This window comes from Theropithecus gelada, chromosome 7a (assembly GCF_003255815.1).
Source record: "Theropithecus gelada isolate Dixy chromosome 7a, Tgel_1.0, whole genome shotgun sequence".
Lineage (NCBI taxonomy): Eukaryota > Metazoa > Chordata > Mammalia > Primates > Cercopithecidae > Theropithecus > Theropithecus gelada.
In genome coordinates this window covers 54886428-54905697 of record NC_037674.1, presented here as the reverse complement: position 1 = coordinate 54905697, position 19270 = coordinate 54886428, and the positions used below count along the sequence as shown (strand labels likewise).

The 19270-nt window shown below is 47.0% G+C and overlaps 1 protein-coding gene across 1 annotated transcript in view; it reads right to left on the bottom strand.

Annotated features, from left to right (window-relative positions):
* Nucleotides 1-12343, bottom strand: part of MORF4L1 (mortality factor 4 like 1) — a 56244-nt gene extending 43901 nt beyond the window's left edge. Inside the window, exon 1 of the mRNA XM_025389796.1 lies at nt 12229-12343. Coding sequence (XP_025245581.1) covers nt 12229-12343 — 115 coding nt within the window. The remainder of the gene's footprint in view (nt 1-12228) is intronic.
* Between the last annotated feature and the right edge of the window lie 6927 nt (nt 12344-19270).

The window sequence follows — 19270 nt, the reverse complement described above, 5'->3', positions numbered from 1 at the left end:
GGGTGACAGAGTGAGACTCTGTCTCCTCCTGCCAAAAAAAAAAAAAAAAATTATAGAGAAGGGGTCTTGCTATGCTGCCCAGGCTGGGCTCAAACTCCTGGCCTCAAGCCATCCTCCCACCTCAGGTTCCCAAAGTGCTAGAATTACAGACATGAGCCACTGTGCCTGGCCAAGTCATGCACTTTCAAGCTTCCAGGATGCCAAGTGCACTCCTCCCTTACCTTGGAATACTTGCTCCCCACTCTCCTTTCTCAACTCTATCCTGGAAGACCTGTATCAGGAAGCACCTCCTCCAGGAAGGCCTTACAGCTTACCAGGAAGGCAAATGTGCTCTCTCGTACACCCACACTTGACTGTACTCCCTTTTGACTCAACACAGTCCCTCTGCCATGGCTAGTGCGGAGAGGAAGCACCCGGTGATACCACCTAGGTTCAAATCCTGACCAGGCCACTCATAAAACCACAGGACATTAAAAATTGCCTACCTACTTCTTAGGAGCATTTTTGCCTACCTACTTCTTAGGAGCATTGTGAGGACTGCGTGAATGAATATGTGTGGTACGTGCTGCCTGGCACATAGAACACTTGGCTTCCTCCTAGCAATCTGTGAACTCAGCCGAACTTGTGTTCTACCCTTAATGGGTGCCCTTTTTTTCTTTCTTTCATTTATTTTTTTATTTTTATTTTAGTGTCAGTGTCTCACTCTATCACCCAGGTTGGAGTGCAGTAGCGCAATAATAGCTCACTGAAGCCTTGAACTCCTGGGCTCAAGAGATCCTTCCTCCTCAGCCTCCCTAGTAGCTGGAATTACAAAGTGACTGGGGCTACAGGCCCCCACCACCACACCTGGCTAATTCTTATTTTTTATTTACTTGTTTGTTTCAGTAGAGATGGGGTCTCCCTATGTTGTCCAAGCTGGTCTGGAACTCTTGGTCTCAAGAGATCCTTCTGCCTTGGTCTCCCAAAGTCCTGGGATTACAGGCATGAGCCACTGTGCCTGGGATGCCGGTTAAATTAGCGGCTTGGTGTCATGAGCTCTCCAGTTGTCTCATTTACATCGAGGAGATGGTATTGTAGATCACATAAGGTTGGATTGTAAGGGAGGGGGCAACCAAGGCAGATTCAGGGGCATTGTGGGGATGACAAGGGAGCAGCCTGAAAGTCAAGGAAAGGCCACACTGCTGCCAAGCTGCTAGCATGAAAAAGACAGATCATAACGAGTGTTGGAGAGATGGGGAGAAATTGGAACCTTCATACATTGTTGGTAGGAATGTTAAATGGTGCAGCTGGCAAATTGTATGGCAGTTCCTTAAAAGGTTATGCATAGAGTTACCATATGATCCAGCAACTCCACTCCTAGGTAGAGATTCAAGAGAAATGAAAACGTGTCCACACTAAAACTTGTACACAAATGTTCATAGGAGCATTACTCAAAATTGCCAAAAAGTGAAAACAAACCATATGTCCATCAATTGATGAGTAGAGACATAAAATCTTCTGTAATATTATATTCTATATAATGGAATGTTATTCAACCACAAAGTAAATGAAGTACTAATACATGCTACAGCATGGCTGAACCTTGAAAACATTCTACTCTGTGAAGAAAAGTCAATCACGAAAGACTACATATTGTATGATTCCATGTAGGAGGCAGATCCACAGAGACAGAAAGTAGATTAATGGTTGCCAGGGGCTGGGAGGAAGGATAAAGAAAATGGTATAAAATTAGATAATGATGATGATTGCACACATATATACACTAAAAACCATTGAATTGTACGATTTAACAGGGTTAACTTTGTGGTATGTAAATTATATCTTAATAAGCTGTTATTTTAAAAGGAAGGGAAAACATGACAAAACAAGATTATCAGGGTTTAGGTATTTTCTAAATATTTATTTAAGTTGCAAGATAAATGTTTTGCTGCATCTTGTCAGTGTGTTTAATGATAGAATAGACAACTCCATAAGGAGAAAAGGTCAAATGTCTGGAGTCAAAATGTCTCAAATGTCCTCTGGGAAGGTATGGCCTGGAGCAGTGGGGCCCCCTGCTGCCCCCCATGTGAGGCTCTGTTTCCAGCACCAAGTCCGCTGCTGATTTGCCCTGTGGTGCCAGGCAAGTCTCCATCCCACTGGAGTTCCAGGCTCTCCATTTACATAACAAGGAGACTACTGCACAGGATCCTGCAGGCTGTCCCTCCTCTGGCATCCTGCACAACTTTGACCCTCCCTGAAGTCGGCTGGTGGAATTCTGTATGGGCCCCCATGCATTCCCACCCAGGCCCCAAATGGCATCCCTTCAGGTTGAAAGGACAGAAAGGAAATTGTGAGCCCTGTGAGCTCACAATGGTGCCATTGTGCCCAGCAGAGCCTCTTTGTTCTTTTCAGCCCTCTTTCAGATCAGTATCCAGTCCCCAGCTCTGGAAGGGGTGGGAAGCAGGGCTAGTGAATGCTACGGAATGAAGCCAAGAGGTTAGCAGGCACTTAATGAACATAGTAGCCATCTGTGGAGTCGCCACTCTGGGGAGGCCCTTCAAGTACTAAAAGGACCTCAGCAAGGCTAAATGACTTGTCCAATACCGCACAGCTAACTAGTGGCAGTGCTGGGCTTCACACACACTCCTGGACACCTTCAAAGCCTCCAGTTACCAATGCCACGGTCAACTTCCTTCTGTAACTCTTCTCATTTTGCATGTCCCAGAGACTTTCCTAAGACTTCATGTATGTTAACTCGTGTAAGTCTCATAACAATCCTGGAAGGAGGGAGTGTTGTCATCATCACAAGGATAAGGAAACTGAGGCACAGAGTGGTTAGGTAACTTGCTCAAGGTCACACAGCTAATAAATGGCAGAGCTTGAACTTGGATAAAGCTGTCAGGCTCCAAGGTCCATGCTCTTACCATTATGTACCAGACAGTTGAATGTGACCTTTCACTTTGATAGACTTATGAAGAATTTCTTGATTGGCTGAATAGAGATTCAAGTATAGTTGTAAGAGCTCTGGTGCCCAGGTCTGCCATTGACTGGATGAGTGAAGGGCCAGAGGTGCCTGTGAGACTGGTTTTTTTATTTTTTATTTTTTTTATTTTTTTTTGAGACGGAGTCTCGCTCTGTCACCCAGGCTGGAGTGCAGTGGCCGGATCTCAGCTCACTGCAAGCTCTGCCTCCCGGGTTCACGCCATTCTCCTGCCTCAGCCTCCCGAGTAGCTGGGACTACAGGCGTCCGCCACCTCGCCCGGCTAAGTTTTTGTATTTTTAGTAGAGACGAGGTTTCACCGTGTTAGCCAGGATGGTCTCGATCTCCTGACCTCGTGATCCGCCCGTCTCGGCCTCCCAAAGTGCTGGGATTACAGGCTTGAGCCACCGCGCCCGGCCGAGACTGGTTTTTTTAAATGTCTGATCTAAAGGGGCAGCCACTGCTGGACGTGCAGGCCCAAGATCACTGGTTCTGCTGACTTGATTTAGAAAGGAACCGGTATCTGGATTTTAAGTGAAAATTTCTGAATTTTTTTTTTCTTTTGAGTTGGAGTTTCACTCTTGTTCCCCAGGCTGGAGTGCAATTGCGCGATCTCTGCCCACTGCAACCTCCGCCTCCTGGGTTCAAGCGATTCTCCTGCCTCAGCCTCCCAAGTAGCTGGGAGTACAAGCATGTACCACCACGCCCGGGGAATTTTGTATTTTTAGTAGAGATGGGGTTTCTTCATGTTGGTCAGGCTGGTCTTGAACTCCTAACCTTAGGTGATCCACCAGCCTCGGCCTCCCAAAGTGCTGGGATTACAGGCATGAGCCACCATGCCCGGCTAACTCCTGATTTTTAAATGTTGGCAACTAACTTTTTTTTGGGTGGGATGGGGGACAGGGTCTCACTCTTTTGCCCAGGCTAGCGTACAGTGGTGTGATCTCAGCTTACTGCAATCTCTGCCTCCCAGGTTCAAGCGATCCTCCCAATGTCAGCCTCCTGAGTAGTTGGGACTACAGGTGCGCACCACCACACCCAGCTAATTTTTCGTAATTTTTATAGAGACAGGGTTTCCCCATGTTGTCAAGGCTGATCTCGAACTCCTGGACTCAAGCGATCCACCTGCCAAGATCACACCACTGCACTCCAGCTTGGGTGACAAAGCGAGACCCTGTCTTAAAAAAAAAAAAAAAAAAGGCCAGGCGCGGTGGCTTATGCCTGTAATTCCAGCACTTTGGGAGGCCAAGACAGTGTCGAGGATTAGATTCAATAAATTGTTTGGCCGGGCGCGGTGGCTCAAGCCTGTAATCCCAGTACTTTGGGAGGCCGAGACGGGTGGATCACGAGGTCAGGAGATCAAGACCATCCTGGCTAACACAGTGAAACCCCGTCTCTACTAAAAAATACAAAAAACTAGCCGGGCGACGTGGCGGGTGCCTGTAGTCCCAGCTACTTGGGAGGCTGAGGCAGGAGAATGGCGTAAACCCAGGTGGTGGAGCTTGCAGTGAGCTGAGATCCGGCCACTGCACTCCAGCCTGGGCAGCAGAGCAAGACTCCGTCTCAAAATAAATAAATAAATAAATAAATAAATAAATAAATAAATAAATAAATTGTTTAATTAAATTGTACAATTCAATGGTTTTTCGTGTGTGTGTGTGTGTGTGTGTAATTATCATCATTATCTAATTTTATACCATTTTCTTCATCCTTCCTCCCAACCCCTGGCAACCAGGGCAAAAAAGTCTCCTGTTGAGAATTCATAACTATAGTGTGGCTTTGGCTTATAGTTTTAGGGCCTAAAGCATATACTTCATGTGCTAAGATGTGGTCCAAAACAATACAAGCTGTTTTCTTTTTTTTTTTTTTTTTTGAGACAGAGTCTCGTTCTGTCATCCAGGCTGGAGTGCAATGGCATGATCTTGGCTCACTGCAACCTCTGCCTCCCAGGTTCAAGCAATTCTCCTGCCTTGGCCTCCTGAGTAGCTGGGACTGCAGGTGCCCACCACCACGCCTGGCTAATTTTTGTATTTTTAATAGAGACAGTGTTTCATTCACCATGTTGGGCAGGCTGGTCTTGAACTCTTTTTTTTTTTTTTTTGAGATGGAGTCTCGCTCTGTCGCCCAGGCTGGAGTGCAGTGGCCGCATCTCAGCTCACTGCAAGCTCCGCCTCCCGGGTTCACACCATTCTCCTGCCTCAGCCTCCTGAGTAGCTGGGACTACAGGCACGCGCCACCTCGCCCAACTCGTTTTTTGTATTTTTTTAGTAGAGATGGGGTTTAACTGTGTTAGCCAGGATGGTCTCGATCTCGTGACCTCGTGATCCGCCCGTCTCGGCCTCCCAAAGTACTGGGATTACAGGCTTGAGCCACCGCGCCCAGCTTGAACTCTTGACCTCAAGTAATCTGCCCGCCTCTGCCTTCCAAAGTGCTAGGATTACAGGCGTGAGTCACTGTGCCCTGCCCAAGCTGTATCTTAATTAAAAGTGGCAGAAACAATGAAAATCTCTCCGGTGAAGACTGCCCTCAATCCAGATGGCAAAGAATTCCTAGATATAAAGTGTATGTAAACATGACCTCACAATCAGAAGTGACATCAACAGACATGACTGACAGCATAATTATGCCCATAAAAACTTAAGCTACTATGATTAGACTTATAATAACATTTAGTTTAAAGAAATAAAAGATCTACTTGAAAACATAAGTAAGAAACAAAAGGCTAACAAAAATAGGAAGGAGCCAGGTGCTGTGGCTCACACTTGCAATCCCAGCACTTTGGGGGGTCAAGGCAAGAGGAGTGCTTGAGCCCAGAAGTTCAAGGCCAACATAAGCAACAAAGCAAGACTCTGTTTCTATAAAATAAAATAAATACAATAAAATAAATTAGCCAGATGAGGTTGTGTGCACTCATAGTCCCAGCTCTTTGAGAGGCTAAAATGAGAGGATCACTTCAGCTCAGGAGTTCGAAGCTGCAGTGAGCTATGATCTATGATTGGGCCACGGTACTCCACTTGGATGACAGAGCAAGACCATGTCTCTTAAAAAACAAACAAACAAACAAAAACTTAAAGCAGCCAGAGGGAAAAGACAGATTACTTAAAATCAATCAATAATTAAATCAGCTGGGCGCGGTGGCTCACGCCTGTAATCCCAGCACTTTGGGAGGCCAAGGTGGGTGGATCACCTGAGGTCAGGAGTTTGAGACCAGCCTGACCAACCTGGTGAAACCCCGTCTCTACTAAAAATACAAAAATTAGCCAGGCATGGTGGCGTATGCCTGTTATCCCAGCTACTTGGGAGGCTGAGACAGAATTGCTTGAACCCGGTGGAGCGTGCAGTGAGTGGAGACCATACCATTACATTCCAGCCCGAGCAACAAGAGTGAAACGCTGTCTCAAAACCAAACCAAACCAAACCAAACAAAACAAAACAATTAAATTGATAGCAGACTTCTCAAAAGCAAGGATGGAAAACCAGAGGACAGTAGAATAATGTCTTCAAAGAGCAGGAATAAAAAGAACAATCAACTTACAATTAAACTAATGAAGCTATATTTCAAGAATGATAAGAAAATCAGATCATTTTCAGACAAAGGAAAATTAAGTTTATCAACAAACCTTCACTAAAGGAATGTTTAAAGGAAATAGTTCAGAAAAAGAGAAAATGAGCCTCAGATAAGCTTGAGATACAAGAACAAATGTTGAACATTATAGGATAGTTATTAAAAGACTAAATGTAGAGTATACTACTCTCCAACTACTAGAGGGAAAAAAAGGAATGAGAAAAATAATTAAATCCAAATGAAAAGAGAGGAAATTAAAACATAGAAAAACAAAGATAATGATAAAGTATCAAATATGATAGAAACATATCTAGCCACTACAGTAAAAACCATAATAAATGTGAATGAACTAAACTAGGAAGGCAAAAAAATTGTCAGGCTGGATTAAAAGTAAAACAAAACCAAGTTTATAAGAGAAACACCTAAAATAGACGCAGATAAAAATATGCCTCATAACAACTAACTAAAATAAAGCGGGCTAGTTAGCTTGGGCAACATAATGAGACCCAGCGTCTACAAAAAAAATTAAAATAAAAAAATTAAATACAAAATTAGCCAGGCATGGTGGTGTGCACCTGTAATCCCAGTTACTCAGGAGGCTGAGGCAGGAGAATCTCTTGAACCCGGAAGGTGAGAAGTTGCAGTGAGCCAAGACTGTGATTGTGCCATTGCACTCCTGCCTGGGCAACAGAGCAAAACTCCATCTCAGAAAAAAAAAAAAAAAAAAAAAAAGCCGGGTGCGGTGGCTCACTCCTGTAATCCCAGGACTTTGGAACGCCAAGGAGGGCGGATCACAAGATCAGGAGTTCAAGAACAGCCTGAACAATGTGGTGAAACTCCCTGTCTACTAATAATACAAAAATTAGCCAGGCGTGGTGGTGGGCATCTGTAATCCCAGCTACTTGGGAGGCTGAGGCAGGAGAATTGCTTGAACCCAGGAGGCGGAGCTTGCAGTGAGTTGAGATCTCGCTATTGCACTCCAGCCTAGGTGACAGAGTGAGATCGTGTCTCAAAAAAAAAAAAAAAAAAGAAAAAGAAAAGAAAAGAAAATTATCTGGGTATGGTGGCATGTACCTGTAGTCCCAGCTACTGGGAAGGCTGGGGTGGGAGGATTGTTTTGAGCCCAGGAGTTTGAGGCACCTATGATCACACCACTGCAGCCTGAGCAACAGAGCAAGACCTGGTCTCAAAAAAAAAAAAAAAAAAAAGAAAGAAAGAAAAAGAAAAGAAAACTGGTGAGACTATATTAATTCAAAAAAGGGGAAAAAAGAGATTATAAGAAATGAAAAGATGACCAGATATTAGGGATAGACTGATGAAAAAGGCAAGGCATCGCCCCATAAGCGTTAACTGTAGTAGGGGAAACTTGGAATAGACATACATAAACAAAAAAAGAAACACCAATGCCAGTGAGTATTATTTTGGAAAAGAACAGAGAACTCAAACGAAAACTGTGGTAGAGACACTTATTTTAGATTAGAGGTCAGCGAAGACCTTTTTGAAGAAGTGCCATTTCAGCTGAGCCCCGAGGGCTGTCACCTGAGGCAGGAGATGAGGGGCAGAATGTCCTGGAGAGACAGAACCAATTTCAAGAGTGAAAGCCCCAAATGGGGAAGAGCTGATCATAACAGGAGAAAGAGAAAGAAGACTGGCTGTGGCCAGTGAATGAGGATGGATAATCCCTTTTCTTCCCAATGGAAACACCGATGGCCATCATCTAACTTTTGCTGTATGAATTGAGAGCCTCGCCTTTTGATTTGGAACAGTTGCAAAGAGTTTAAGTGCAGTGAGTTTAGGTGAGAGCTCCCACAGGGAAGCCTGAGCTGGAAAGCGAGCCCACCCCATCTGTTCTAAGAACAGCAGAGCTCCTGAACTGCTCTTTTGTCAAGGTCATTCTTGCCATCAGGGCCCTGAGCATCCTGGGCTAACCAGAGTCACTCTTGCAGGTATCCTAGAAATCAGGTAGGGCAGCCTTGGTCTACAGACCAGTTTATTTGAATAAAAGGAGTTGAGGTTTCTTGGTTGCTTTCCAGAGGAGCTCAGCTGGAAGAGAGGTTTCCTCCCCTGGAAGGAGAAAGTCAGGGTTGGGACCCCAGGGAGGGGAGACAGATATCCCGGCCCTCAACACTTCTCTTCAGGACCGTGCTGCCAGGGATGGATAGCAAATAAGTGCCTACGGCAGGGCATGGTGGCTCACGCCTGTAATCCCAACACTTTGGGAGGCCAAGGCAGGCGGATCATCTGAGGTCAGGAGTTCGGGACCAGCCTGGCCAACATGATGAAACCCTGTCTCTACTAAAAAATACAAAAATTAGCTGGGCGTGGTGGTGGGCACCTATAATACCAGCTACTAGGGAGGCCGAGGCAGGAGAATCACTGGAACCCAGGACGTGGGGGTTGTAGTGAGCCAAGATTGCTCCACTGCATTCCAGCCTGGGTGACAGAGTAAGAATCTGTCTCAAAAAAAAAAAAAAAAAGTGAATGTCACACCAGGGCCAGACCCTTCCCATGGAAGAGAAAGGGAAGGGTCAAAGTCCCCATGAGTGTTAGCAACGTCCCCTGCCCCATGTATCAATTCATTAAACAATCATTAAATGTCATCTTTATCAATGCCTACTGTGTGTGTAGCACAGGGCTGGATATAGGAGCCTAGAGTCAAAGAATCAAGACCTAGATAGAGCCTTGGAGATCACTGACTCTGACCTACTTATCTCACAGAGGGGAAGCAGAGACCCAGAGAGGAAAGGGCTTTGCTTACATCTCTCACATGTGGGGTGGACTTGGGACAAGCCCTGCCTCCTGGTGCCCCGACCAGTGTCCTGCCCCACAGCCCTGCTCTCCTCCATTGACTCCACCTCCACCTGCCCACGTCCGGTCTCCCTTACTGTTGGATTACGGCAGCTCTGTATACAGAAGACATGAGCCTCCTTCAGAATCCAGCTCTGTTCTGAGAATTTAAGAAGAAAAGAAGCTCCGGTGAAAAGCCTATTAGTTTCCTCTGCATGGAAACTAATACATATTTAACAGCGGAATTAAGTTCTGAACCTGCAGGAGCCAGGAGGAGAAATCTGAAATTTCTATCCACAGAGGATCCCAGTGCTTTCACTAAGCCCTGGCTGACTCCTCCAAACCTCAGAGGTAGAGACCAACTGGACCTAGAGCCACCAGGGAGTCGAGATAAGAACAGCTACATTTTGGCCAGATGCAGTGGCTCATGCCTACAATCCCAGCACTTTGGGAGGCCGAGGTGGGCAGATCACTTGAGGACAGGAGTTCAAGACCAGCCTGGCCAAAATGGTGAAACCCTGTCTCTACAAAAAATACAAAAATTAGCTGAGTGTGATGAGATCCACCTGTAATCCCAACTACTCAAGAAGCTGAGGCAGGAGAATCACTTGAACCCAGGAGGCAGAGATTGCCGTGAATAGAGATCACACCACTGCACTCCAGTCTGGACATCAAAGCAAGACTCAAAAAACCAAAAAAGTCTCAAAAACAAACAAACAAAAAAAAACTATCTTTTACTGAGTGCTTACTAGGTGCCAGGCAATTTGCAATTGTTTCTTCTTTACTTCTCAGAGCAACTCAACAAGGTAGATACTAGCATTTCTCACTTCATACATGGGGAAACCAAGACTCAGAGAGATGTGGGAATTTACTCAGGGTCACACAGAGAGCAAGGAACAGAGCTAGCTGGATTTCCCTAAATTGCAGAACATCAGAAAGACTTGCCAGCACATTGCTAAACAGAGCCTCTCAAAATACATACCATGTGGATGTACATTTATTGAAAGAAATGTTTACAGAGATCAAAGTTAAATAGCCCAAGAGAGATTTTAAAAATCATGTCTTTTGTACAGATAGAGCACAACAGTCAAAGACAGGCAGAGCTGGAGGCCCAGGGGGAAGTGCCCAGCAAGGCAGACACTGGGACTTTAGAGCCTCAGCCACCTTAGGCCTGGTGGCCCACCTCACTGCGAGCTGGACCATTGGTCCTGCTGGGTCCAAGTGACAGACTGGGCCTCAGATACCTCTGCTTTTTCACTCTTTTCTAGAACTTGTCTGGAAGGCTGTACAGCCAGAGAGAGAAACCATGACCCATGACCCATAGGGGTAGGATGACCACCACCGGTGTTTGCCTGAGGCTGTATCAGTGTTAGCAATGCCACGTGCCAGGAATTCCCTCAGTCCCAAGCAAACCGGATGCTTGGTCACCCTGTCTGGGGTGGCCTGGCTTCCTCCTGGGACTCTGTCAGACTTAGAGAGGCAGGCTGTGACATCTTTTCCTGGTGTATCCTCAGACAGCAGCCTCCCTCCCTGGACCTCAATTTCCCCATCTCTAAAATAGGGGTATTTAGGCCGGGCATGGTGGCTCATGCCTGTAATCCCAGCACTGCCAAGGCAGGCGGATTGCCTGAGGTCAGGAGTTCGAGACCAGCCTAGCCAACATGGTGAAACCCCATCTCTAAAAATACAAAAATTAGCTGGGCATGGTGGTGCACACCTGTAGTTCCAGCTACTCGGAATGCTGAGGCAGGAGAATCATTTGAACTGGGAGGCAGAGGTTGCAGTGAGCCGAGATCGCACCACTGCACTCCAGCCTGGGTGACAGAACAAGACTCCATTTCAAACAAACAAACAAACAAAAAAGGTGGAGGGACATTCAATAGCACCTCTGAGGATGCTTCTAGCTTACATGTTCCACAGTTTCTGAACCAATGTTTTGTTGATTAATGGCATGTTTTGGTCCCTTGCCTAAATTGCCAACTCCCCTGGGGCAGTGCTGAAAAAACAGTGACTACTAGATCCCTGCAGGGGTGGCCTCCTCCACTCCCTGCACACAGAGTCTTACTTTTTCCATTCTCTAAGCGTGTCATTTAAGAGATGATTATTCATGCCAGCCACAGCAAAAGGGCATTTAAAATGGAGCCCTGTTCCACTCCCCATGGAATTAAAAATGGGTTTACAGATCCCTGCTTACTTGACATTTTAATCAAGGAGTTAAGAGCAGAGAAACTTAGAGGGGAAAGGTCAAGAGCCAGGGTCACACACATTTCCATTTCAGCAAGGAATATTCCACTGCCCACTCCAGGCCAGAGGCTGTTGTGGGGGAGACACACACAGACAGGAGAAGCATGGTCCCAGCTTCCAGAAGCTCCTGCTCAGCCCAGGAAGGGGGTGCCATGCCCACAACGGATGGAACCAGAAGCACCCTGTGGCAGGTGCTCTTCAGGGCCCCCAGGAACCAGAGGAAACCTGAACAAGTGCATGACTTATCAGTACAAATCTGCCATATCTGGCGGTCTAAAACATTATTTCCGCCATATCTGGGGATCTAAAACATTATTTCCATCAGGCCCAAACCACTGTCTGTGGAACCTGAGTGCTTTAAAAGAGGTGGTAAAAAATGCTTTGAGAGGCAAGAAGGCCAAAAAGGGAAGTGGGTTCTGACTCAGGGTGCTGAGTCTAGGGATCAGCAGCCAGGACAACAGAGCACCACAGTACCAGATACACAAGGGACTTTGGGAACAAAAGAAAACCTCCCACCCAGCAGCGCAGGGCAAGACTGGCATTCCAGGCAGAAGGAACAGCGGGAAGTGGATTTGCTCAGGGCACAGGCATGAGGGGTGTGGCCAGAGAAGACTGGAGAGGGAGTCTGGGCCATGCCAAGGCTATGGGGGAGACAAAGGATTCTGGGCTTTACCTTGCTTCTCAAAGTTCATGCTTCTCAGAATGGGGCTCTCCACAGTGCTACTCAGGATATAGCTGGAATATCTTCCAAGAGCATCAGTCACTTGAGGATGGGGGAAGGGGATCATTCTTTTTTATTGTAAAATAAACTTGTGAACAGTAGGCAGCAGACAACCAACTAGACTACTTTTGAAGACAAAACTCAAGATTTTGGCTGGGCATGATGGCTCATGCCTGTAATCCCAGCATGCTGGGAGGCCAAGGTGGGCGGATCACTTGAGATCAGGAGTTCAAGACCAGTCTGGCCAACATGGTGAAATCCCGCATCTACTAAAACTATAAAAATTAGCTGGGCGTGGTGGTGCTCACCCATAATCCCACCTACTCGGGAGGCTGAGGCAGGAGAATCGCTTGAGCCCGGAAGGCAGAGGTTGCAGTGAGCTGAGATTGTGCCATTGCACCCCAGTCTGGGCAACAGACCAAGACTCCATCTCAAAAAAAAGGAAAAAAAAATTTTTTTAAGGCATGCTTCACTCACAACCGAAGGCACAGCCCAGAAGTGACTGTGCTCATGCTTTCTCCTCTGTGCCACACTACCTCTACTGCAACCAGAGCCACTTTCACCTTCACGCTGTCTGTCCTTCCCACTCAACTAGCCTCCATGAGCCCAAAACCTCTGCTGTGGCTTCCTGTTAGACCATGTGGGGCCACTCCCATACTTCTAATCTTGGGCTGGACTTCAATATATTTTTTTGGAGGTGGGGGGACATAATTCAATGCACAATAGCATCTTCTTTCAAATATGGTTGTCAATCTTGGGGTTCATGTTATCTACAACTACCTCCCCAGCCCCCTTAATAACTCTAGGTATTCTCATCCCTCGTAAGTGCTCACACTCTTCCATGGTCTCTTCTCTCTTCTGTCTTCAGCCTCTTCTGTTCTACTGGCTCATTCCCACAAGTACCTAAAGAGCCACCTGCTTCTCTTACAACCCTACGGCAACTTCCCATTGTCTTTCTCTATCCCAGGTCATGTTGAAAGGGCTGTCTGCATTTGCAGTCCCAGCTCCTCGGCTCCCATGTGCGGACATTGCAGACTCTTCTCCTCACCTCCCACCTATTCCGCCAGCTGCTGTGATCTGGTTTTCCCTGCCCTGCCTCTCTCATCCTGTCCTGGGAGGTTGGAATTCAGCCAGGAGTGGCCTTATATCAGTCAGTGGTCAAGACTCCGTTTCTCAGAGAGTATCTTGAAGCTTTTGCTGCAAACCCAAGTCCACCCTCCTCAAGCAACCCCCACAAATCCAAAAGTCTCTAGGACAACCTCTATTAAGATAAAACAACTGTTGACCGGACATGGTGGCTCACACCTGTAATCTTAGCACTTGGGGAGGCTGAGGCACGTGGATCTCCTGAAATCAGGAGTTTAAGACCAGCCTGGCCAACATGGTGAAACCCCATCTATACTAAAAATACAAAAATTAGCCAAGTGTGCCTGTAGTCCCAGCTACCCGGGAGGCAGGAGAATCGCTTGAGCCCAGGAGGCGGAGGTTGCAGTGAGCCAAGATAGCACCACTGCTCTCCAGCCTGGGTGACAGAGTGAGACTCCATCTCAAAAATAAATAAATAAATAAATAAAATAAAACAACTATAGAAAGTAGCAAGCCATCAGTAATCTCCACATTTACTTGAATCATTTCTGTCTTGATTAACTCCAGTCTGACAACTCTTATTAAAGGCAAAGCAGGGTGGGAGACCTGGGATTGTCTCTCAGCTCTGTTGTTGATTGACTGCGTGCCACTCCTCTGCTTGAAGCCTCAGTTTGCTCCTGCAGGAGGTGGGAACAATAATGAGATCCAGCTCCCAAAGATGCTATGAGGATGAACTGAGATGATGACATAAAGGGGAATGTGGCAGGCTGAACAAATGTGAGTGCCAGAGAAGACTCAGGCCAGCTGGCCCATTCCTCAAGAGCTTGGATTTTAGGAGCAACCTTCTGGAATCTAGGCGAGGCTTTGGCAGACCCTGCTCAGGCTAAGGGAATGAGGAAAGAGACCGAAGACAGCATCATACACAGGCGAACTGGAGAATGAGAATGTACCTTGCACAGTGCACTCACATATTGGTTATTTATTGAGAACCTACTGTATAAGCAATTCAAGCAAAAGTCAGACACACGTTGACAGTTCATAATTGAGGAGAAGACATGAAAACATACTCAGCATTCAGGTTGCTATACCTCACAGGCAAAGCACTGTGCTGGGGGAGCCAGGTAGGCCAGAGGAAGTGCAAGGTCCCCGGGAGTGGAGAGTGAGAGCCACAATACAGACAGAGAAAGGGCACAGGGCACACGGGAGTAGAGCAGTGGGCACAAAGTGGGAATACAAGGGCCCCCAAGAGAGTAGGCTGGGGCTAAGGAAAGGACTAGAACATTTTTTTCTTTTCTTCTTTTTGAGACAGAGTCTCTCTCTGTCGCCCAGGCTGGAGTGCCAATCTCAGCTCACTGCAGCCTCCACCTCCTGCGTTCAAGTGATTCTCGTATCTCAGCCTCTGGTGTATCTGGGGTTACAGGCGCCTGCCACCATTCTCAGCTAATTTTTATATTTTTAGTAGAGACGGGGTTTCACCATGTTGGCCAGGCTGGTCTTGAATTCCAGACCTCAGGTGATCCACCTGCCTTGGCCTCCCAAAGTGCTGGGATTACAGGCGTGAGCCACCGCGCCTGGCCAGGACTAGAACATTTCTGCCTGAGATTCCAACACCTGGAAGAGTCCACGGAGGGGGAGGAGTGAGTGGAATAGAAGAAAAAGAAAGGCTCAGCGGCTGTCCTGTCTGAAGGGCAAAAGACAAAGGTGGTCAGAGTCAGGAGGGGCTCTGCGCTAGCGAGGCTGTGTGACTTAGGGTGGGGAGCTCAGAGAAGCAGCCTGCCCTCTTTGGGAGAGAATTCAGCACAGAAAGCTTGACAGGGCCTAGCCTGCAGAAGCCTGGCTGCTGTGAGAGGTGGGGGACACCTTTGTGAGCTGAAGATGCTCTTTCAGATACCCACCCACCTTTGCCCTCCTGGAGGGGCTGCACGAGTCCGAGGGCTGCCCCTCACACCCCTCTCCCATTTGCCACTGAGGGGACTGGGATGTGCTGGGATGAATGACAATATCAGACACGCTTATGATTTACTCAGGACATCGCTTCTCACCCTCCTTCCCTCCTCTGCAGCATCTGACACCAACACCAACCCAGCTGCCATTCATTCATTCACCCAGAGCATCTATTCTTTTCCCAGGTGCCTGGCTCCTTTGTGGCCTCTGCGCACCAGGATATAAGTTCTTATTTGGCCTTTTAGAGCACTTTGCTCCCCTTCTTGGCACTTGGCAGATGAGCCATTAGTGATTATGAGTTTGGAGCCAGGCACAGTGGCTCATACCTGTAATCTAAACACTTTTTGAGGCCAAGGTGGGAGGATTGCTTGAGCCCAGAAGTTCAAGACAAGTCTGGGCAACATAGTGAGACTCTGTCTAAATACAAAATAAAATAAAATAAGGTAAAATAAGGCAGGAGGCAGTGGCTCACCCCTGTAATCTCAGCACTTTGGGAGACTGAGGCGGATGGATCACCTGAGGTCAGGAGTTCAAGAGCAGCCTGACTAACATGGTGAAACCTTGTCTCTACCAAAAATACAAAATTAGTTGGACGTGGTGGTGCATGCCTGTAATCCCAGCTACTAGGGAGGCTGAGGCAAGGGAATCACTTGAACCTGGGAGACGGAAGTTGCAGTGCGCCAATATCACACTGTTGCATTCCAGCCTGGGCAACAAGAGTGCAATTCTGTCTCAAAAATAAATAAATAAAATACAAATAAAGAAAATAAAAGCTGGGCATGGTGTTGTGTGCCTGTGGTCCCAGCTACTAGGGAAGCTGAGGTGGAAGGATCACTTGAGCCCGGAAGGTCTAGGTTGCAGTGAGTTGTCATTGTGCCACTATATCCAATCTGGGCAACAGAGACCCTGCCTCAAGGATGAAAACAAAAACAAAACAAAACAAATGAAAAGCCCCAAGAGTTTGGACTTCAGAATCAGGGAGCTGTGAACTGAAACACTTGCTATGCCATCTTATAAGCTGTGTGACCATGGGCAATTTCATAACCTCTCTGAGCCTCAGTTTCTTCCATACAGCATAAATAATATTATGCACTAAAAACACTTGTGAAGATTAAACATACATGAAGTGCTGCACCTGCCTCATTGTCAAGTGCTCAATAAATGCCAGCCCATGGCTCTTTTACAAACTTTGGGGTTTTTTTTTTGTTTTTTGTTTTTTGAGACAGAGTCTCGCTCTGTTGCCCAGGCTGGAGTGCAGTGGCATGATCTCAGCTCACTACAAGCTCTGCCTCCCGGGTTCACACCATTCTCCTGCCTCAGCCTCCCAAGTAGCTGGGACTACAGATGCCCGCCACCACGCCCGGCTAATTTTTTTTGTATTTTTAGTGGGGACGGAGTTTCACTGTGTTAGCCAGGATGGTCTCTATCTCCTGACCTCGTGATCTGCCTGCCTTGGCCTCCCAAAGTGTTGAGATTACAGATGTGAGCCACTGTGCCCGGCCCTGGGGTTTGTTCTTTCCTTCAGAAACCTCATGTACTCTGCATTTTTCTGCATGCATTTCCTTTGTGTCTCTCTTCTCTGCATTCATTGACTACTCACTCTTCCAGCCACCCTATCCAGACCATCTTCTCCGTGTAACCCTATGCCTTCCTTTAGAGGCACACCAGAGACCCATGTCCACACTGTAGAACAGTTCCCAGAGGACTCAAGAGCACAAGCTCAGAGCTGGGCGCACAGTCCAGTACTAGCAATATGTGTATTTATTTGATCTTCCCCTCTTAAGAGCCAGTCCTCTTCTGGGTGAACAACCTGATGCTTTTATAACAAAAGCCAGTAAAATTTCACCCTGGCCTTGATAATAGAAAACATTCAGAAACTAAAAGTTCAATATTTTCTAGGATCTCAACTTTGTGGCAAGAAATGACCCAAAAACAATTTGTGCGTAAAGAGTAATTAGAAAAGAATACAGAGTGGGTAAAAACCACTGATCTGAAAAATGCACAAGGAACTCAACTTTTCTCATTTTATAGATGAGGAAACTGGGGCTCAGAGAGGCAAAGTTACCTCCTTAAGGTCACAGGACAAGGCAGAGCAGGGGCTTCTGACCAGGCTGACTCCAAGTTGAATGCCTTTGCCTCTAGACCCTGCTGTCCACTATATGGTGTTTATGGAGTAACTGGTGTAGCTTTCTGCAATATTCTTCAAAGAGAATGGTTTTAGAAGTGACTGTTGGCCGGGATCAGTGGCTCACCCTGTAATCCCAGCACTTTGGGAGGCTGAGGTGGGTGGATTACTTGAGGTCAGGAGTTTGAGACCAGCCTGGGCAACATGGTAAAACCCCATGCCTACTAAAAATACAAAAATTAGCTGGGCGTAGGCCAGGAGCAGTGGCTCACGCCTGTAATCCCAGCACTTTGGGAGGCCGAGACGGGCAGTTCACAAGGTCAGGAGATCAGGACCATCCTGGCTAACATGGTGAAACCTTGTCTCTACTAAAAATACAAAAATTAGCCAGTCGTAGTGGTAGGCGCTTGTAGTCCCAGCCACTTGGGGGCTGAGGCAGGAGAATTGCTTGAACCCGGGAGGCGGAGGTTGCGGTGAGCCAAGATTTCGACCCTGCATTCCAACCTGGTGACAGAGCAAGACTCCATCAAAAAAAAAAAAAAAAAAAAAAATAGCTGGATGTGGCGGGCACTTGCAATCCCAGCTACTCACTCAGGAGGCTGAGGCAGGAGAATCGCTTGAACCTGGGAGGTGGAGGTTGCAGATTGTGCCGTTGCACTCCTGCTTGGGAAATAAGAGTGAAACTCCTTCTCAAAAAAAAAAAAAAAAAAAAAAAAAAAAAAAGTGACTTTTGCCCTGGGCTTCTATTTAATAAGGTATTCTTTCTTTCTTTTTCGGGGTGTGGGGGACAGGTTATCACTTTGTGATACCCAGCCTGGAATACAGTGACATGATCTTGGCTCACTAAAACCTCTGCTCCCAGGTTCAAGTGATTCTCCTGCCTCAGCCTCCCTAGTAGTTGGCATTACAGGCAGGTGCTGCCATGCCTGGCTAAGTTTTGTAATTTTTTTTTTTTTTTTTTTTAGTAGAGATGGAGTTTCACCATGTTGGCCAGGCTGATCTGGAACTTCTGGCCTCAAGTGATTGGCTCGCCTTGGCCTCCCAAAGTGCTGGGATTACAGGCAGTGAGCCACCGCGCCTGGCCTCCACCCTTTTAATTCTTTTTTTTTTTTTTTTTTTTTTTGAGTCTCGCTCTGTCGCTCAGGCTAGAGTGCAGTGGCAGGATCTTGGCTCACTGCAACCTCTGACTCCCGGGTTCCAGCGATTCTCCTGCCTCAGCACTCTTTTCATTCTTTGGACTGGTTCTAACTCAGCGGATGGGCTGCAGGAAGATAGGAGAAAGCATTAGTAGGGGACTCTTCTCCCTTCTATTGCTCCCACGAAACACGTGCCCCTGCACTTGAGGGAGAAATGAGCTACAAATGACTCACTTCATTTTTTTTTTTTTTTTTTTGAGACAGAGTTTTGCTCTTGTTGCCCAGGCTGGAGTGCAATGGTGCGATCTTGGCTCACTGCAACCTCCACCTCCTGTGTTCAAGCAATTCTTTTGCCTCAGCCTCCCGAGGAGCTGAGATTACAGGCATGCACCACCATGCCCGGCTAATTTTTGTATTTTTAGTAGAAACGGGATTTCACCATGTTGGCCAGGCTGGTCTTGAACTCCTGACCTCAGGTGATCCACCGGCCTTGGTCTCCCAAACGGCTGGAATTTCAGGTGTGAGCCACCATGCCCGGCCATGACTCACTTTAAAAAGAACACCAAGAAAGGCCAGCCATGGTGGCTCAGACGCCTGTAATCCCAGCACTTTGGGAGGCCGAGGCTGGTGGATCACGAGGTCAAGAGATCGAGACTATCCTAGCCAACATGGTGAAACCTGTCTCTACTAAAAATACAAAAAT